At 49.0% G+C, this 21183-nt stretch overlaps 2 protein-coding genes and 1 long non-coding RNA gene across 5 annotated transcripts in view; 1 reads left to right on the top strand and 2 right to left on the bottom strand.

The window, feature by feature from the left end:
• Positions 1–21183, bottom strand: part of Hoxa3 (homeobox A3) — a 44702-nt gene that overhangs the window by 1840 nt on the left and 21679 nt on the right. For 2 of the 3 annotated variants that reach the window (XM_027429627.2, XM_027429628.2), the window contains exons 3-4: positions 12906–12988; positions 1261–1909 (exon numbers count right to left, since the gene is read on the bottom strand). In XM_027429627.2, the coding sequence (XP_027285428.1) occupies positions 1261–1789 (529 nt within the window). In that variant the 5' untranslated portion in view covers positions 1790–1909; positions 12906–12988. Of the gene's footprint in view, positions 1–1260; positions 1910–4869; positions 5066–12905; positions 12989–21183 lie in introns of those variants that run through there. The other variant, XM_027429629.2, reaches the window with a different exon arrangement.
• On the top strand, positions 5098–6982 carry LOC118239289. Its single transcript, XR_004771181.1, has 2 exons — positions 5098–5172; positions 6491–6982. It is a non-coding gene; the product is annotated as an uncharacterized LOC118239289 (long non-coding RNA).
• Positions 18904–20994, bottom strand: LOC100762131 (homeobox protein Hox-A4). Its single transcript, XM_027429635.2, is given in 5 exon segments — positions 18904–19907; positions 20393–20572; positions 20575–20655; positions 20658–20699; positions 20702–20994. Coding segments are annotated over 5 exon segments (936 nt in total). The 5' UTR covers positions 20988–20994; the 3' UTR covers positions 18904–19560.

The raw sequence follows: 21183 nt of genomic DNA, 5'->3' as shown, positions 1-21183 counted from the left end.
TCTTGGTGTGTGTAAACAGCCCAGTTAGCCTGCCTTCTTCCTCTTAGGAGCAATCTGGGTTTCTTCAAGAGGAAGACAGAGCAGCGGAGCCCCCTGCTTGCTTTTCTGGCCTGCACTTCCTCTCTAACTCTTTACTTCTATTGCCTATTCACTGGCCCATAAGACAATAAGCTTCCTGTGGGCAGGTGCCACTATCTTAGTTCCTTCAGTTGTTGAAATGTGAGAGACCTAGTGTATGCGTGAAGGCCTTTCATCCTCCCTGTGTGACTGAGAGTGGTCAGCCATTAGCTTCAACTAACCAATTTTAAAATCTACCAAGAGGGGATGGACAGATTGATAAGGTCAAACTGGAAGACTTTCTCTGACCGATGGAGACCAGACATCAGTCTAGACAACTTCAGTCCAGTCCTGGTAGGGAGGCCCTGGACCCTAAGGAGTCCTGGTCATTAGGGATCTCAATGTCATCAAGCAGGCTGCCCAATTTTGGCCCTTCATCTGTGTGCCTCCTGTCTTCCTTGGATATCCAAACACCAGCTCTGTGTGTTCCACTCAGGCTCGGGGAGAGCAATGGAAATTGGAGAGGGAGGGGCCAAGGTAACCAAGAGGCTTGGAAGCCCAAGGCCTTCAGACTGAGGCTCCTCCATTGGAGCCCAGTTCCCAAAGCCCCATGTGGTTTCCATTAGGATGATAAGCTGAATCCCCTCCCCCAGGAGATCCCCGGCTGCCTCCCTCATTGTACTAGGACTGAACAAGGCCTTCCCAAAGGTAAGGCAGCCACTCCATCTGCTGCAGCAAACGCTGGCTCTGATTATAGACAAAGCATTGATTCTGACTTGGGTGATGATTCCGCCTGCTTTTATTCTGCCACATTTCTGTATGGGAAGGATGCCACTGTTTGCTTAGAAAAGAGGAGAGGAGCTTTGCTTAGAGAGACAGAGACCCTCAGGATGGTTCTGCCTAGAGGTCACAACTCTCAACACTGCAACGAGGAGAGATTCCAACTCAGCCAGGCTCAAGCTGCCTTAGAGAGGTCCAGAGGGACTTCACTCAGGTTTATGTCTGGGGGATCCTTACCATAGAAACCTTATCACCTCCCTAAGTAGCAAAAATTCTGGAAACATTTTCTCCTTGTGTGTATGTGTGGGGGGGAAGGGGGCGGGATAAAGTTCCTCAGCTCCTAGGCTGTGCTGGTAAAGGCTGAAGGTGGCTTAGGGCTCTGAGCTTGGCCATAGGCCCCGCCTCCGGAAGGCACCCATTTACCTGAGCTGGAGCCGCTGGTTTTCTGTTTAGTGTTCTGTCTCGACTCCTTCATCCAGGGAAAAATTTGTTTGCCCACTGTGGGAGAGTTGAGCAGGGGGCTCTTGGCTGTGCTGGCGGGGGCAGGGTTGCTGCTGGCACTTTGAGGAGGGGAGACAGAAGAGGGAGGCGGGGGAGCTGCAGGGGTGGGCGCAGGGGGCTGTGGTGGGGGCTGTGGAGGCTGTGGGGCTGGGGGAGCTGCCTGGGGAGGAGGAGGAGGCAAAGGCGGATCACCCAGGCCTGGGGGCTGGCTAGGGGGGCCACTCAGGGTGCGCAGACACGCTTCGCTCAGTTCGTGAGCTTTGGGGTGGCCCCCAGCGCTGGCCGGGGACTGGAGGGAACAGGCGGGTCGGTGGTACTCAACGCCATCGGTGCCCAAAGCCGCAGACGGAGCGTATGGCTGCTGACTGGCATTGTAAGCGAACCCATTGGCTGCTTGGTAGGGGTAGCCACCGTAGATCGCCGAGCTGTCGTAGTAGGTCGCTTTTTGCATCGCGATGTTTCACGATCGTGATCGCACACTCTGACAGGGGCTTGACACCCGTAAGGGAGCACATTGGCACGCCCCCGCGGTCACGTGACACTCCGCCGCCAATGGCCGCCGCGTGCAGACCTGGGGGGGGGGGGAGAAGTGCAGCGCGGTGAGGGCTCCGCGCAAATCCATCTTACTCTCAATAGCTAAGTGACATGAAAGCCATAAAAGAAAAAGTGGTCAGCAATATTTAGCAGCACGACGTGGCCCCGGGCGCAGGGAGCCTCGCTATAAAAAGCTGCTGGAATTTACTGGCAGCTACAAATATTTGCTTAACTTGCGTCTGGAGTTGGGGGATTTTCCCGCGGAGAGAGGAGCTGAACCAGTAAGGGCTGGAAGCTGGATCTCTGGAGTCGAGGTCCAAAATGAGGAAGGCTTTGGAGGCTAGGTTGGGTCTTTCTTTTCCAATAGAAACCGCGGTGTTCCTTTGTAGAGACTGAGGCTCTCTTGATATCTTGGGGAACCTCTAAGAGGGCAACGGGTCGCCATTTTTCTCCAATCCCCGTTTTAGGGTTTATATTTGCCCCAAAGACGTAAGATAGTCAGACTTCCTTCCTAGCCAGCCTTTTCCTAGAGCTCTCAAAGGAGGTTTACACACACACACACACACACACACACACACAGAGAGAGAGAGAGAGAGAGAGAGAGAGAGAGAGAGACAGAGAGAGACAGAGAGAGACAGAGAGAGACAGAGAGAGACAGAGAGAGAGGGAGGAGGGAGGGCAGCTAACCACTGACCTATCGGACCATGATGGACTTGAGAAGCTGAGCCTGTTAGGCAGTTAGCCTGCTTTAGTTCAGGGCGGAGGACCAGCCTCCTCCAAATGAATCCTATGAGATCAAGAAGTGTGGGAGGGAGACAAAACTTTGGGTGGGACTCCTCTCTCTCTCTCTCTCTCTCTCTCTCTCTCTCTGTGTGTGTGTGTGTGTGTGTATTGGAGGGGATGTGTTGGGAACAACTATCACCACCACCCCACCCACAAGCCACAACTCAAGCCCTGTGACTTTCTATACGCTTTCTCCTACCCTGTGACTTTCTATACGCTTTCTCCTACCCTGTTTTCCAGGCACTTTGAAACAAGCTACCCCAACCCCTTTTTCCAAGTTACAAGAGGTTCCCAGACGCTCTCCTGCCTTAGACTTTCTGATGTGCTGTTATTCTGGGCAGCTATCAAATTCTACCTGTTAAAACATGATGGATTAGAGAAAAAAAACAACCCACCGGGAACCTGAAAAACCAGCGTTCATCTCCATGACCACGGCTTGAACTCTCCTTCCAACTTAACGATAATAGGTTCTGTCTTAGAAACTGCTATGCAATTTGATGTATGGGGGTCATTTGGCTCCAGAGAAGGCATGGAAGCACAAACCATAAACTCCTGCCAGACTTCCCTGATCTTTGTATACTGTTGTTGAATTATATTTGTTATTTGGTCTATTTTCCTCCTTCAGAAATACTAAGTAAAGAGAAACCTAAGAAACAACTAAATATCTCTTTTATTTAGAAAGCAGTTTGTAGGAGTGACATCTGTGTTCTCTTGGTTTTCAACTTTTGCATGGTAAACTTCTAATTCTCAACAGGAAAAGTTCCTTGTGAGTCACACACACACACACACACACACACACACACACACACACACACACACAGAATGCTAGTCCCTCTGACCATTAAGAAAATTACCGACAAATCCATGCAGATAAGGTTTTACATTTCAGACCCCAACTATGATTCTTTAATCTCAGTTATTTAACTTTTTCTAGAAATAGCAGAGATCACCAGAAAAAAAATTTAACAAGCATCCACCAATGGGTGGTTATAATTTTGCTTTTAATAATGAACTCCCTTAGATCACCATTAAACCAACAGTCTGATCAACATCTGGAAAACAGGCACAATTAATTTTCCAGAACCTCAATAAAGAATCACAGCAGCACTTATCCAGAGTTATTGTGCATGGTCATGAACCCTGGAGTATTGTTTCCCTTTTGGAAATATTTAGGAAGCTACAGATAACACTATGGAAAGTAAATAAAGGGTAAAATAAAATTTTAAAATGAATTACAATTTAATGTCTACTTTTCTCATTCTTACACTGAAAACAGTTCCTATTATATTTGGCAGTGTTAATGCCTGTCATTATACATTCTTGAGATACCAAGCTTGATAAAGGTAAAATGTCAGGTTAAGAAAAATCACTCTAGACATTTAAACAGCAAGATATTAGATGAAACAAAATTAAGTTGATTTTGAACGTGCAGTGTTTCTAGTGACTTTCTAAGCCATTAGCACAGGCTATACCAGCCTGATGCTTGCTTAAGCCTTTTCATCAGACCGTACCTTGTCTTTTAAAATACCAACAACAAAAACCTTTAAAACTCAAAGAGCATAAGGCAGCGTTCACAAACTTAAAACAGGAATTCAACTTAGAGGTCCCATTGTTTGAGGTCCGCAATCACCTTGGAGCCCACACAACCCGCCCCCTCCAGCCCCCAAAGTTTTCAACCTAGTAAAGAAGTTGGAGGTTTGCCAGCCAGGAAACTTTGCTTTGTCCCCCCAAGCAAGGGCTGAGGGTGGAGGGAGATTCCTCCCCAACGATCTGTTCCTGGACAATAACCTCCAGGTGCTAGAAGCTGAAGCGAGTGAGGAGGCTGAACTGAGTACAGGAAGCAAGCCCTGTTGTCTCTACACAAGGTATGCCCAAATTCCACCTCCTCCTCCAGACTCCAGCCCCTCTCCTTCCCTTGGCTGCCCTCGCCCGAGTTTGAAAGGGGAGGTCGAGGTAGAAGCCCGCGGTCCCAACCCACTCCTCCCTTTCTCACCAAGCCAGAAAAGTTGAGGCTGGGCTAGGGGAAGAGGGGAGAGTGGGGGCGGGGATGGGAGCGCGGCCTGAACTGAAGTGTGAGGGTATCAGTCACTGCCGGCGAGGAAGCTCCGGCTTGTGAACTCTTCTTGAACCGAGATTTAAGTCTGCAGCCATAAATCACCCAGACATACACTCTACCATTCAGTGCTGAGAGAGGCCGGCGGTGGCCCGGCTTACCTTAACTTCTGACGGCCGCCGCGGGCTCGGGCTTGGGCTGCAGCCCCGGGTCCCCTCGGCGCGGGATGGCCAACGACCCTCAGCATCCGCCGAGCCGGCGGGCGGGCGGGCTGGCGGGAGACCCCCGAGGCCGGGGCTCCGCGGAGAGCGGGACGACTAGCTGCTCGGGCGGCTGGCCCCGGGCGGACTGGGGCTACTGGACCCCCTCCCCTCCCCTCCCCCACGCCGCCCGCCCTGCCCGCGGCCGCGGCCCCAGATAAGCGCTGGCGCGGCCGGCTCCGCGGGCTAGTGGCACCGACTTGGGTATGTTTCTTATGAATACTGCGCCGAGCAGGGGTCGGTCGGGGGTGCGTAAGGGGTGCCGGGGCGGGCGGGAGGGGAGAGCCGAGCGGCTAGGGAAGCGCCGGCGTGGGGGGATGGGGCTGAGGCGAGGGGAGGAACAGGAGCAGAGCGAGCTCGGCGGCAGCGGGAGGAGGGCGGCCTCCCCCACCCCACGCCCTCCCTCTCCTTCCTAGGCGTCACTAAAGTCCAGGAAAATTATGCTAATGAGGACAAACGGCTCTCACAAAGGGGCTCTCTTGCGGGGCTCTATTTCTTAAGGATCTGTCTGAGAAACCACGCAATTCCCTGCCCTGAACATTTTTATTGGAGGTGGGGGAGAAGGGGAAATGAGTTGTCCTGACTTTGGGGAGTTTACTTCACCTGCCGCTCCCAATACAGAGACACCCCAAAGCCAGTCCCTGTGGTTCAGGGAGAGGGCCTATTTTCAGACACCTCCCCAAACGCAACTACCTTTGGTTATATTTCTAGGCTGAAAGGAGGGAAGTGTCCTGGGGAGATGGAGGACTGTCCCCACAGTAAAGTGAACCTCTCTGAGCTCAGGCATACACAAAGATACCAAGAAACTTGAGTCTCCACCTCTTGCGTGCCCATTTCATAGCACTGCACGCAGGGAGGTCGCCTACAAGGAAGATAGATAAGGCTCTGACACCAACACAAATGGACATCCATGATATTTCACCCCCTAATCAGTTGAGTGACCTTCCTTTTGCTGGGTTGAGCAAAGGCCTACATTTGCTTGGTAACATGCCACAACTTTAAAGAGGGTGGGATCAATTCCCAGTGCCCCTCTGAGCTTCCCAGCTTCAGAAGCAAACTCCTCCAAGATAGGAGAGAGAAAGAGAGAGAGAGAGAGAGAGAGAGAGAGAGAGAGAGAGAGAGAGAGAGAGAGAGAGAGAGAGCGCTTTCGTGCAATTCTGAGGCGTCAACCAGAGTCCTTTCTCAAAGGAAGGTGTTAAAAATATAAGTAGTATGTTTAAACTGTCAGGGAGCCAAAGTGTCACCTTAGAGCAAAAACAAAGCCAGGGGAAAAGGGAGAAATCAAAAAGCACTCCGGGCCAGGGTGGCCTCATGCATACCAATGGTTTTTGTCATTTATGGCTGGGCAAGATTTATGACTCGGCTCCCCAAAGCTGTAAACAGAGCACAAAACAGCAAACACTTGCTCCTTATGGCATATTGCAGCGGAGCAACTTGAAAGGGAAGAGCCGGGACGTGTAGGAGGTGAGACCAGGCCGGCCGCAAAAATCCGCTCGGTGGCATTTTCTCTTCAAACCCTCAGGGTCGGATGTGGCATTTGAAGACAGAAGGCGTGGGTCAATAATCAACCCGCACTTTCTCCTCCAAACTGCTGACGCGACTCTCACTGCCTTCTCAGCTAAGCCAGCTGCATGGAAGGCCGTGAGAACCAGACCTGGGAGTGGACTATCTGGTCCAAAGGGGCTGAGAGCGTTGGAGCAAGGGGCTGGGGCGTCTGCAACGCGTACCTTTCCGGCTCGACCAGATCAAGCTCAGCTACCTAAGAGCTGAGACCAGACCCGACCTGAGGAGTTGCGAGAGCCACGGGAGAGCTTGGGTGAGAGCTCAACTCAGACCAGGGCCTCCACCGACCCGCGACTAGGTGACTTCTGGGCGGTGGGTCCCAGCGGGCAAGATAGAGCTCTGATTTCAAGACGCGGGTCTGTACCCTGGCCTTATGCCTCTCATCTGAAATCCAAAAGGCTGGTTTTGGAGCAAGCATGGGCGAGATTATTAAAATTGATGATTTACAATAGCAAGGTTTGTTGGTTTGTTATTGTGTTGTGATTGAAAATACGCTATTTGGTTTCCACCCCTTAGAAATTACTCACTGTCGCGGTAAGCTTTCTAGGCAAATCCCACCGTTCACCCGGCTTCTCCAAACCCGCCAAGTTTTTCTTTGCTCATCATCCCTGAGCTTTCTAAGTCCCATGATTTCCGCAGGGACTAGAAGAAAGCATTTTCTCAAGCACAGAGAACTTGGAGCAAAGAAGGTGCCTGATGGACCTTTCTGCCATGCAAAGGGGTGTTCTACCGGTCTGTGAGAGGTCTCACCACTCTGAGGCTATCTGTACAAGCCAGGGAGGAAGGTGAGGAGTAACTTTGGGCAAGATGCCTTAAAATCCAAGAATGGGGAGGGAAGGTATGGAGGAAATACCCTGGTTGGTGAGGTTGAAGCTGGTGCTTTGAGTGCCTAGGGGGACCAGCCTTTTTAATAGCTAATGTTTTGGCCATAACAGCGTGGCTTTATCTCTTTCCTAGGAGGTAAAAACAAAAAACAAAAACAACAAAAAACTCACTGTGGTCTATGAAAGCAGTTATTGGCTTCTCACTGTGCATGTTTTTATATAGAACCAGTTTGGAGAGTCTGTCCTTAGATATTTATTCGGCTTGCAATCACTGAAGCCACAATAAAGACGCTTCTAACCTTTACTCCATTTCTCCTTCTTTCCAGTGAAACTATATTATTTATGAGTCTTTAACTGGGTCAAAAATGCACCAGAACTGGGTCATAAATCATATGAAATGCTGACAAGTAATTGAACAGCAATTAAAGCTTACATTTTATTTCCAAGGGGTATTTTAGAGCACTTGAAACGGCCTCAGTTAAGCACAGTTACCACCGAGGTCGACATGGGGAAGGCAGAATCGGCCCTTTCTGGGAACGTAAATCTCACTCAAGTAGAGGAAGCCTTGTTTGTTTTTGTTTTTTTTTTTAATAAAGAAATATGATTTTTTTGTTTTATTAAAGAGAGCACATTTGATTCCAACTTCTCACCAGGCATCCCTTTCTCTGCTCCAAGGAGCAAAGTAAAACCCAATTTCTTCCACCTTTCCAGAGACTTCCACTCTTCCCAGGAGCAAAAGGTCCCCAAAGCCCAATTAGTCCCAGTCTGGCTAGTACTTTGGAAGCAAGCAGTTTAACTCATTTGCCTCCATGCTGGCAGCAGCTCCCTTTAAGGGAGTATAAAGCCGGAGAAATGCCTGTCTCTGCTTGCTGAGAGTTACATCTACAAAATTCCCTCTGATCTTTAACTCAGGCCGGATTAGGGGTATACAGAAAGCACCCAAACCAAAAACACTGATGGAAGCCCAAAGTGAGCCCCAGTCCCCTTCTGAAAAACAATACTAACCCAACCTCCAGGCAACTGGCATGATCACCAGCACCCCAAGCTTCCCCTAGGTCTGAGCTGTCTTTCTCCATCACTCCAGGCACATATTGCTGTGGAAACAATGGCATGCCCTTCAGGTTGGACTCATTGGGTCCAGCATGGGGAACTCTGCCCCTGCAAGCCAACACTGAACAAAGTGGCTGGAAGCATCATCAATAAAATGGCAGCACATCTACACATTCTCCTCATTGATTTTCCTTTTCCAGCTGCTCAGGCTGCCTGGTCAGCCTAACCCTCCACCCTGCTCAGTAAACACTGGCCAAATGCAGAGAGAGACTCCCTTTCTTAGCTAATGGCCCCCACTCTTTTCATGAGGTCTGGCCCCTCTAGCCTCTCGTCAGCCACCTCTGCCTGATCTAGCTTCCAGCTACCTCAGACATCAGGGCCCTCCCTCTGCCTGGGGACTTCAGCCGGTTGTGGTGGGACAAAGCAACCCTAATACTAGAGAGTACTTGGTTCGTCTAGTAGCCTAGTAGCCCCCAAGTGCCCTCTCCTTTACACCTCACAATATTTTCCAGGGAATTAAATTCAGAGTCTGAGGAGCTACTGGGATCTTTCAGATGCTTTCGGTTCTAAAACAGAAACAAAGGAAGACGGAGGAGGCTGAGGGTCCAGTGTCTCCTCGCCTGACCTTTGTCTCTCATAGCCATAACTCACTCTCGATATGAACAATCAGAGGAAATACCTTAAAATAAATTCCATCCTCCTCGTATGGCCTGGAGTCCCATCGGCTAGCTTGCCCAGAACTGCTCCATGAGAACTGAAAACTGCAACCCGCTGGAAGAGCGCCTGCTCCAGAGAAGGGGAAGGAGAAGAAGGAGGAGGTGGGTGCGTGGGGGTGGGGGAGAAAGCTCTCGTTCTAAAGAGAATTTAGAAAACGTAATCACAGACGAAGCCTGCCTGGGTCTCCGCTCCAAATACCACAATAATGTGCAGTATTATGTGCTCACGTGGTCATACGTCAACTTAAACCTTTTATTTGAAATAGGGACTCTCTGAAGGAACCAGGTTTCCAAGGAGAACATTAAGATTTGGGGGAGGAAAAGTAGGGGATCTTGACCAGGGTCGGAGGGTCAGAGTTCTGCCTTACCCGCAGAACTATGAAGGGGGTACCCCACACAAAAGGGCTTATATCCACTTACATTTCTTTACACATACTCCAAACACAAGGGAACAGCAACTCTGTCTTCTTAGTGTCCACTTAACTTTCCCTGGCCTCTCTTCTACAGACAAATTGGATTCAGCATGCCCAACCAGTACCCCCTCAAGGCTTCTCTGACCCACAGACCAAGACATCAAAAGGCAAGAGCCAAGCCCAGCAATGACTGACTAGTCGGTGGGTCAGTCAACAGATTTCTTTATGGCATGCAATTGTATGGACTTTGCTAACACCCACGCCATACACCAGAACCACTGGAGAAACCAAAAAGGCCTATAATTACCTGACAAAATCTTAAAGTCTCTCCTCCAAGTCCAGTTGGTCTTGTTCAGTGGCAGCCCACTAGGAAAGCCATACTCCACTATAAAGTTGTGGGTGAAGAGTTTGCTAAATCTGGAGAGACCTAATGCCCTATCGAAACCCATACTTATGCATTTCCTCAGTGCATGGCTGAGTGATACATGAAATTATATGCTTCTAAAGATGAAAAAATGTAAGCGGAAATGATCTAATTGCCTCTGAAATAGGGGGAAGCTCTGACCTCCACTGGAGTCTCCGCTAACCTGCAAGACAGCCTGAGACCCTCCCTGCCCACTGTTCTGTCCACTCATCCCTAAGACAACTCCACAGCTACCAGCTGCAACTGAACTGAACCGGTTCTGTTTAGGAGAAGCTGGCTAACACAAATAAAATGTCCTCCCAGCCTCCACCCCTACTCTTGCCTTCTGTTTGGTGACTTTGCCCACACAGTTCTACCTTTTCACAGGCTGCTAAAAAAAAACTCCCTAGTCCTGTTTTCTGAATGCTGAGTGTTCTGAGCATGCCATTGTCTTATTCCTGGAGAGTTAGCCTTCAGCTGGCCCTAAGCATGAGGACTTACTTGTGGCAACTGCAGGAGACATTGTCTATGAGTGTCCCCATCTTCTCACTCAAGGAGGGACCAAAAGGAGTCTGTTGAGAATATAAGGCCCTAAGTCAAGAGACATTCTCATGAGGACTGGGAGTGTCCAAATCACACCCTTGGAAGTGAGTATTAGCCTAAGCTGGTGGCAGCACACCCCTGAGGTTCTGGCTATACTATAGCTGGAAGACTTCCATAGAAACATTTCTAGCCATAACCTGAGTCAGATGCTGGAAAGCCAGAATCCAAACCTGCCTGGCCCAGGTTGGAGAGATAAAGAACAGATCAAATGCTGCTTGTCATAATATATTCTGCATTTCAAGGACTCAATCCACTCATCTCTGTGTCTTCTGCCCCATGGAATACCCATTCCCCAGTGCCAGTCATTCACACTGAGCTTTTCAGATACCACAGAGAAGGACCTAGAAATATGACCCAGTTGCTGACAACACCCTCCCCTAAGTTTCTGCAGAAGCATTCAAAGATGAGAAAGGTCCCCTTTGAACTCTCTCAACAGTTTCAAGCAATAGGCCTCCTTCAGTGAGGCCTATTGGCATCTCAGTCCCATGCTGGAGCCTCCATGCCACTAGCATCCCCATTAATGCTCCAACTGCTGTTTAACAATTAACCTTAAGGATGGGTGTGGGTGATTTGGTGGGATGAGAAGAGAAAAGAATTCTGAATAAATCAAAAGAAATTTAACTTAGGGGAAAGAAAAAAACTCTCCCAAGGGTGAAGTTAGGCTGGGCAACCCCCACAGGCACCCACCAGCTGAGAATCTTCCTTCAGCACTCTGAATTCCACTTTCCTGAAGCAAAACTGGGGGGCAGGCATGTCACCAGACCCTTTCCACTCACACCACTCTGTCCAGGACTGAGAGAGAACCCATGCTGTGAGCCAGGCCACCAGAGCCGAACTGGGGGAAAGTTGGCTTGGGAGGGGCAGGTGACCAAGCGTACAGGCTATTAGTCAATATTTGCCAGGCTGTTGGCAGATTAGATATATCTGTACTCAAACACTGCAATCTGATTTCTCTATCAAAACTGTACTTAAATGATAAATCCTTATTTAACATGAGATATTTCCTGTGGGTACAACGGCAGTACAACAAACAGCTCTCTAGACACAAGTGGGTATGTATACCACGTTATACCCTGCAGCTTTCACTATCCACAATTGTTCTGTTACTTGCAGATATGCAAATCATGTACACACACTGAGTTGCAAATACCTAAAATGTTCCTTCTATACTTGATATAAACAGACACCCATAGCTGAGAAAGTAACTCCATTACTAGGACTGTTTACTTCCTATCAGATAAAAAATAATAGTATCCCAAACTGCATTCCAGCTTTAAAGCACCATTAAGTAACATGTTGGAATTAATTAACAATCTAATATATCTGTCTGGGGAGCAAATTTTAGAAAGATTTGGACCTAGGGAGCAGAACATAAAAATCTGAAAAGTTTGGCTTTTTTTTTTTTTTTAAAGAAGTAACCCTTGGGTTGGAGGTACCCTATAGGTCAATGGTAGAGTACTTGCCTAGTATGTGAAGAGGCCCTAGGTTCTATTCCCAGTACCAGAAGAAAAAAATTTAACCCCTGAAAGAGCAATGCAAACTCATTTGTTCATACTAAACTTCTGAAAAACAACAACAACAACAACAACAACAACAACAACAACAACAAACCATTCCAGCAGCCCCTCTCCCAAACAGGCCCATAATTTATGGGTCTTTTACAAGGTAATAAAGCACAGTAATTACCTCCCTGCATCCCAAAGTAAAAGAACAAATTAAGCCAGAACTTGAAAAGAATTTTAAAGAGTTTTTTCCCCCCTTGTTCCAAATAGAAAAAGAAAACATTCAAACACAGAAGATCTGAGCTTTTCCTGTGGGAAGTGCTGTGAATCTGCTCTGATAAAAGACTGGAGCAGACTCTGTCCAAGCAGGGCCTACACCCTGGGAGAACTGTAATCTCTCCTCCTGCCGAGGAGAGGCAGAAAGACCAAAGAAAATGCAGGTGGTGGAGACAAGTTTTCTCAACCCAGAGCTGGGACTGGCTGGCAATTTCAGAACTCACAGCTTCCAGCCTCCCCAGCCATAGCCCACATTGCAGCCGCCTTGCTTCCCTGGCTCCTGCTTGCTTCTGCTTTGCAGCTGGGGGTCTGTTTAGGGCTTGTAGGAAGACACAAACACAGCCCCTCTGGCTCTCCCTGCCTCGACTTTTGCTTCTGCACCCTCTACTACAAGCTTGAAGCCTGCTCTTTGTCTGCCTCATGCCCACATGGTCATCTGGGACCCCAGCTCCAAAGTCTGCCAAAGTTAAATATTGACCAGAACCTCTTTCAACCAGCTCTAGTTGCCAGGAGTGGGGGAGGTACACTTCTCCCTGCCTTCTGATGCAAAGTCCCAAGCCTGAGGAAGAGTTTGGTGCAACACTTACCTCCAAAGATGCTTAAATCTGAACCAGGAATGATCTCCAATTCCAGGTGCTCAGGGAATCCCTTTTTCCAGTGTCCAGGCACTCTGCAGACAAATAAACACCAGAGGGTGAATGGTGGCTGTGAAGGAAGGGAATGAAGACTGGAGTTAGAAATGTGTCCTGTATGGGCGCCAGGATGGCCCCAGGGTGACGCGGGCATGGAGTTGTCGCCAGGGCACTGGTCCATGAGAGATACTCATAGCTCGAAATATTCCAGTCTACAAATGATCTGAAGAAGGTGATTTATTTTTGTAAAACAAATACATACTCCATCTCTGCACCCACAATCTCCTTTTCCTTTTGTATAGTTTTTTGGGGGGGTTGAGAATGAATTAGAGGGAGGGAAAAATAAGATGGCTTTGCTGGTGATTCGGGATCTGCTGGCAGAGCTCCGCTTGTACCCCAAGTTGGGGAATGTGAACGCAAGCTTTATTTTCTTTTGCAAACAATGGGAAGCCTTGTCTGGAAGCATTCAATCACAGACTCTGCTGAAACCTCACTAATAGCGTTCATTTCTGTTGGCGGGAAATGGGACCCCTGCTCAGTCAGTCCACAGATCAGAGGCAGTCTTGAGAGGTTTTGTTTTCTGGTTCATTCAAGGACTGGGCAAGCTATTTCTTGGTCCTGGTGGTCTGGCAGGACTAAAGCAGTGCCCAGTCCCTAAGAAAAGACCAATTACTGCTGCTAGAAACCAAGCAAGACCAAAGTGCTGCACAATAAATACAAGTTCTACCTGTTCTCGCCTTCTTATACCCACCCCAACCCCCATGCCGGGACTCTACTGCAGCCTTATGCCTCCCTATTTCAGCACCCCCTTGCCTGCTAACCAGAAAATGGCCAAAGTGCCCCCAGATGGCTTTCTGGAGTCAGGAAAATGCAGAGAATGGTCCCAGCTTGTTGTTCTTCTTCTGGGACTGAACAGGATTTTTTGCTTTTCCAGCCCTGACCCTTACCCACTCACTATCCATCTGCCAGCCTGCTCCAAACCTGGGTAGGTCTGCCCTCCACATATGAAAGCCAGCAAAAGCCAGAAGAGATCTACCAAGTAGCTGGGGAATTGCCTGACTCCTGGCTGGGAAGCCTCCTAGAATACTAAGGGTTGGCAGCAAACTGGCAGCTGCCTTCTGCCACAAATCCACCCACAGCCTTTAACCTCCATAAGGCTGCTTAGGACCAGAATCCACTCTGGACCCCTTTGTCTTGTTCAAACTCTCACTCTGTGTCTTCAAGGGGAGAGGCCCTGGCCTTGGGACTCCTGATGTGATCTGAAGCAGGGTGGGGGCCTAAATGTTAAGTACTTTGCCTCTCTACTTCATCCCAGAGAGATCTGCTGTGCCCAATCCACCACCACCAAGCACAAGACTTAGGAGTATCCTAATTATTATGGTTATTATTGCTGTTGCTATCTCTTTATCCTTAAGTCTAATATTCATGGTTCCTGTTTCCCATAAATCCTTCAGACTAATGAGTCACGGAGAGCCGCTGTTTAGGTCTCTTGCTCTGCAATGGCTGCCACCGTTGTATCCTCTCCCGCGTTTTTGGCGTCTGTTTGCTCCCTCACTTGCCTAGCGCCGGTGATTTATGAACGCCAGGAAAAATTGAACAAAGCCGCATGCTCCTCGTGTGGTATCTCTGCAGCCTTCCCCAGCGTGAATCAGGGCATTACCAACTGTCCGCGCTTCTGCCCCTCTTCATCACGAAAACCAGATTGTGACCGCAAGAAAAAAAAAAAAGAAAGAAAGAAAGAAAGGAGGAAAGAAAGGAAGAAAAAAAAGCCTGAGTCCGAACTCACATTTCCCTGGACACAGAGCCTCCCCGGACTCACAGCAATCTTACAAGAAAGCCTTGGACCTGGTCATCGCCCAGCGGACGGCTCCGTTCTCCACACTGAAGGGCTCTTGTCTGTTTTCCTGAAGGAGTTAAGTGCCTTTGGAGATATATCTGAAGGTGTGTGTATTTAAAAATCAAATAGGAAGTTGGAGCCACACTACTGAGAGATTCATTCCTAGTGAGGCCCTGACGACTCAGATCTATTCCTGACGATCGCATTAATTATTTAATGAGTCACGTGACCACAAAGATCACAATTTCAATATTCCCTACTCTAACAGGCGTCACACCTTCATCAGTGGCAACCAAGGTTCATACCTGGCTTTTTTGTTCCCCAGGCTTCCAAAACACAACCATCCTTGTCCTGAAAGGGAATGTCATGGAAGTGCTAGGTTGACCTCTGCAGAATTAGTCCTTCTGGAGCTACCAGCACTATAAGCACCAGAAATCCCTCCCTTGAACACAGCTCTCATCCCACCTGTTTGAATGCCAAGAATGGGCAGTTTAGTTACACAATCTCCCAGAGCAGCTTTAATAATGCAACCATTCTTCCTCAAGGCTATACGCACACCCCTATAGCCCTACACATCAGCACAAGACTAGACACCCATTCCAGTCCTCTCTATTCGTGTTTCTCCCGCAGCAGAAAGACGCTTGTGCACATATACCCGTCTAAAGTGATGCCAAAGGTTCTCCCACCTACGTTCTCATTAGCGTAAGGAACTTGAAGAGAGTCATTCAACTGCCTCAGTTTCCTCTTCTGTACAACTGAACCCAAATGGCCCTCAGTTCTCTTTCATCTTGAACACTTGACATCTTCAGATTAGAAATGGAGACATCTAAATTCCAAGGCAGGCGGATCTCTGTGAGTTCGAGACCAGCCTGGTCTACAAGAGCTAGCTCCAGGACAGCCTCCAAAGCCACAGAGAAACCCTGTCTCAAAAACAAAAACAATAAATAAATTCCAAGGCAGAAGTTACAGATTCTTCCCTAGTGTAGCCCCATTTCTCCTCCTCTTCTGCTTTGGATACCATCCTTTTTTTTTCCTTTTATTTTTTCAAGACAGGGTTTCTCTGTGTAGCCCTGACTGTCCTAGAACTTGCTCTGTAGACCAGGCTGGCTTCAAACTCAGAAATCTACCTGCCTCTGCTGCAAGTGCTGGGATTAAAGATGTGTAACGCCAATGCCAGGCAAACAGCATCCTCTTTGAGGTACAAAGCATTTTTTCCCTTGATGCAGTGTATAGTATAAGAAAGGGATGCCAGAAACAGCAGTTGGAAAGGTTATGCCTGAGTTCTTCCTTTCAGGTCTGTATCTACTGATGCAGACATCAAGGAAATGACAGTGAAGACCTCTTGCTTCAACAGAACCCAGTCACAGGGATGGGCAGCCCGAGGTTGTCATTTCCTGCACTTATTCTTTGGGGTGTCTCTCTTTCCACTATAAAGGGTTGCTGATCTGTTTCTATGTTGGAACTGCTGGAGAGAAAGCAGCAGGGGACAGTGGCACAGTTTGAGAGCTTAGGGGAACAGTGGTGTCCACGAGACATGCAGACATGCGGAGAAGGGAAAGAAGTAGAGGCACTGGGGCACTCTGGGGTTGCTGGTACAAAGAGACAGTGTGAGTGGGCCCACTTCATATATCTGGGTAATCTTCCCATGAGCTCTGTCCTGGGTATTAAGTACTCCACTACGCCTGTCACAGATGAGTTCCTGCTGTAATAAAACACCAGGTATATCGTAGATTTCAGCAAAACCAGCAAAGAAAGCCTGCAAACTGCCATTTTTCTTCAAGGGGGAGAGTGTTAAGTACTTAATTCAAACTGTGACCATTAAAGTGTCTCCTACCCGATTTAGGTTGATTTCAGATGTTGACAAAACTTTTCTCTCTAGAGTCATGCACAGCTTGGCTCTGTGACTAAAGCGAATGAGTGTGGATTGAAGGAAGAGAGGGGAGCATTGCAAGGGTTGTTTTGGTAAGAGAACTACAGAGCTTACACAAAATACTGTCTTTAAAGGTCAAGGGTTTCAAGGACTAGTAGGTTTGCTTAAACACACACACACACACACACACACACACACACACACACACACACACACACACACACACACAATTAATGAGATAGAAAATCTGTCCTCTCAGTGAACTCCTATGGTTGCCCTGACAAAGGGCAGACAATGAACGATTTTAGAGTGCACACTGAGATTTTCTAAGCTGTTATGGTGAGCTCCCTTAAAGGCTGGCTGAATTATAAATAGAACACCCACCATGAAAAAATGGCAGAATCATCTGCAGCATTTTCAATAGTTTTGGTTTTGCAAAAGCACCAATACCTTAATCATCAACACAAAAATGATATCTTATCCCAAAACAGCAGAAGAAAGATCTTGTCTCTCAGTTCCTTTCCTGAATGGACAAATCAAAGGCATCCCCTTTACCTGCCCACCAAGAGCTCCAGAATGAAGCCAGTGAAACTCCACATCCTCCCTTCCCCACTGAGGAGAAATATAAGAATTTACCTTAAGTGATGAAAGTCTGCCATCTGAGGTTTTGTGACTTAACATTCAATTTTCACTAAGAGCCTAGGCATGCATATATATATATATATATATATATATATATATATATATATATTGCTTCTTCTTTGCCTGAGAAAGCATTATTTGCAAGAGGATCCCTCTCTCCTCCAAAGACTTTTCCCAAAGAATACCTTTCAAATTGTTGTTGAATTACAAAGAAGTATTTATTGTATGAGGTGATTAATGATTCCTGGGGAAATTGCTATTTTCAGTGTGATTTCATTTTGCTTTACAACTGCATGCAGGGAGGAGGGTGTTAATAAGTTGTAGCAGTAGCTACATTGCCTCCAGAAATGCTTAGCGCCTGTTCACACCTTATAAAATGCATTTTCTGCCAGGTTCTTCCTAACTTGGAAAGGCAAGTGTATACTCCTTTCCCCAGGAATTTTCTTGGCCTCTCAGAGTAGTCTCTGCAGCATTTATTTCTAAAAGCTGGCTTCCCTATAAGTGGAGAACAGATCCCCCTGGCTTGTCCTCAGTGCAGCAAGGGTGGCTGAGATTATCCCGCTTATGGAAATGGCTTTAAATCTCCTCTGATATTACAGAAGTAGGTGAGCATCCCTTCCTTCTCATACATTCACTGAAGTGTTTCAAGGCCAGGTGGCAGTTCTAGCAGTACTCTGTGCAGTGTGTGTGTGTGTGTGTGTGTGTGTGTGTGTGTGTGTGTGTGTGTGTGTGTGTGTAATGCCTGAGTACCAAATTTCAACCAATGAACAAATATCAGGGATACAGAGATTGAGAGGTGAGTTTTCAATTTTTCCCCACCCTTTAGATCTAGCTCTCTGGGTATGCACAGAAACACCCCTAAAGCACTGAGGAAAGTGACCCTAATCAGAGTTTGGCTTTCTCCCAACAGTAAACTCTTCCAAAATGACCTTGCTCAGGGTGTATTTTGGGGTGTCATTATGTTTCTTATTCCCTCAGAGGATACTTTGGAGAGTGTGGTGGGAAAGTTCACTTTACTCTAAAAGCTCTTCCTAGAGAAGCAAACAAGAATTCCCAAACTGTGCTCAGCGAGAAGACTTTAAGATCAGCCAAAAACCAAACAGCAATCTCAACCCTTTGCATAAACTATTTTTTATCTCCAGGGAAACAGGCAGATTAAGTGTGAAGGTGCAACAAATGCCAAGGGGCTGCTCTTTCCAAGTGTGCCCAGAGTTCATCCCGTGGAACAGCTGCAGAAACTCCTGGGCCTCTGCTCAGCCCGGTTTCACCTTTCATTGCAGGGACAGACATGTTTCTATGCCTTACAGAGACTTGAAGCCTGAACGCCTGGCCAAGTTTGGAAAGAAGAGGAGCCCTCTCAGGACTCAAGAGCCTTCTGCTTTTTGGAACATTTCCACAGTGGGTCAAGCTTGACAAGAATTGAGATCAAGTTGAAGACACACACAGACACTAATTCTGAGAGTATTCAGAGTGTGACCCTGGCTCACACTGTCTACAAGGCTTCTGCACACAAGGTTAAATATCTCCACCAAGAGGAGTTGGTTTTTGTTTTGTTTTGTTTTTATGAAAAGCTTGGAATACACACAAATCTATCTCCTAGGTTCTTAATGTTTTTTTTAAATGTTTATTCTTAGCACATTCCTTTTTACACAGCCATATCACTTTGTACAGTTGCAAGTGGGTCTAAATGCATTTCCCTCTCCCCCAAGATTGTGCCCAAGAATAAGACAATCATATCTCTATAACAATATTTTAAATAAATGCAAGGAGAGGAAACTACATGCCACACCTACCATCGAGTTCTACACATTTTGAGAATTAAATAATCTGGTGAGGTCCACAATGTCTACTCAGTAAAGCTCATGTGAGCTGCCTTAATGTAGAAGAGGAAGGTACTGGAAGCTGGGAAAGGGCCTGCTTCTTCTGCTTGTCACAACGATACAAGTGCATGTCCCCAGTCAGCATGTGCTGTCCTGCTGACTCAAAGCCATTCCATGATAAGCGCTTCCTCACAGGTTTCCACCCCTGGCAAGGTTGTCCAGGTCAGCAGGTTGTTCCACTAGGCAGTGTCCAGGACATCTGTCCTCTTGGGGATTACACAGACACTTACCAGGGATAATATCTTCTTTTTGGTTATGGTTTCCACCAAGTTGAATTTTGTTTTGGTGTCTGTCATGGTTTTCTTGGGGAGGAGTGGATGAGGATAGGAGCAGGAGAGAAGGGCAGGTAAGTGACAGGAACTGATTTAGGTCCTCAGATGACTACATGGAGGAGGGAATGGGTGTGGAGGCGTCAGGGAGAGGGTGGGGATGGGGGTGGGGGCTGTGGGCTTGTGCTTTTCCAGGCGGGCCGGCAGGGGCCGATGCAGGGTTGGAAGATCGCATCTTGGTGTTGGGAAGTTTGTGATCTTTCTTCCACTTCATGCGCCGGTTCTGAAACCAGATCTTGACCTGGCGCTCAGACAAGCAGAGCGTGTGAGCGATCTCGATGCGGCGCCGCCGGGTCAGGTAGCGGTTAAAGTGGAATTCCTTCTCCAGCTCCAAGACCTGCTGCCGGGTATAGGCTGTTCGAGAGCGCTTGGGCTCGCCTCCGTTATAACTGGGGTTGACTGAACGCCAGAACCCCGGAAGGAGAAGGCCAAGGAGGAGGGAGTGGAAGAGAAGGAGAGAGGAGATAGGGTGGAGAAGAGCAATTGGACATCATCATTATATAATAACCTGACACCAAGTTCACGCAAGACACATAAAACGGCAAAGAAAATGTTTCACAGGCTATTGACAACGGGAAACACCCGAGAGCCATAAAGAATGGTGCTGGGCATTGGGGCTGAAGAAAAGCTTCAAAGACACATGGCCCGGAGCCTCTGCCAGGGCAATTAAATTTATGGGGGCTATAATTACTGCCCTAACAGTTTGGCGTCTCGTAAATCTTGAGATAAAGGGACCCTGGGTACAAAAGGGTTCTCACGTTGGGACCAGGATTCGGGCAGCGTGCACACACCCACAGCCAAAGCGCGGGCCAGATGGGGGGGGTCCCTTCCCGCGCCCTGCCCCGCGCCCCCGCGCCCGCTGCCCACCCGGCGGCGCCACATACCGGCGCTCACGTGGATCTTCTTCATCCAGGGGTACACCACGGGCTCCTTGCCCTTCGGGCCCACCGGCCCCTGGTCCGCCAGTAGCAGCGGGCACGCGGGGGCGCTGCCCCCCGTCGCGACAGCCGGGGTGGCAGGGCCCGGAGCGCAGTGCGAGGGGCGCGGGGGGCTGCGGGCCGGGCTGGGTGCGCGCCGGGGGCCGGGTCTGCTCGGGTCGCGCGGGCGCCGCGCGCGGCGGCCAGGAGCGGCGCGGGGTACAGGCCCCGGGGTAGCTGGCCTCGCGCGCCCGCGGCGCGTAGTAGGCGGGGCCTGGCGGGCAGCGTGCAGGTTCGGGGCTGGCAGGTGCGGGGTGGTCTGGGGCCGCGGGAAGCCGGGACCCCCGCCCGCGCCGCCGTCCCCACCGCCCGGGCCGCCGTGCGGCGCGAACTCCTCGAAGGGAGGGAACTTGGGCTCGATGTAGTTGGAGTTTATCAAAAACGAGCTCATGGTCATTAATTTGTGAAGTGCAAAAATACTAATTTTTCTCGCGGTGTCGTTTTTCTGCGCTCGCCGAGGCCCCTCCCCCTCTCGCCGCGCTTCCCATCCCCCCCAACCCATCCCCGGCGCCGCCCCTCCCCCCGCTGTCAAACGCTCGCCCTCCCCCTCCCGCCGCCGCCGCCGCCGCCGCCGAAGTTCGAGCCGCTCTTCCCCCGCCCCCGCGCGCACCCCGCGCGCGCCCCGCCCCGCGTCCCACGTGCCGCGACCCGGCCAATGGGCGATCCGCGCGCGCGGACCCGGATCAGGAAACGCGCGG

Source organism: Cricetulus griseus, chromosome 8, assembly GCF_003668045.3.
Source record: "Cricetulus griseus strain 17A/GY chromosome 8, alternate assembly CriGri-PICRH-1.0, whole genome shotgun sequence".
Taxonomy (NCBI): domain Eukaryota; kingdom Metazoa; phylum Chordata; class Mammalia; order Rodentia; family Cricetidae; genus Cricetulus; species Cricetulus griseus.
This window is presented reverse-complemented; position numbering and strand designations above follow the sequence as displayed.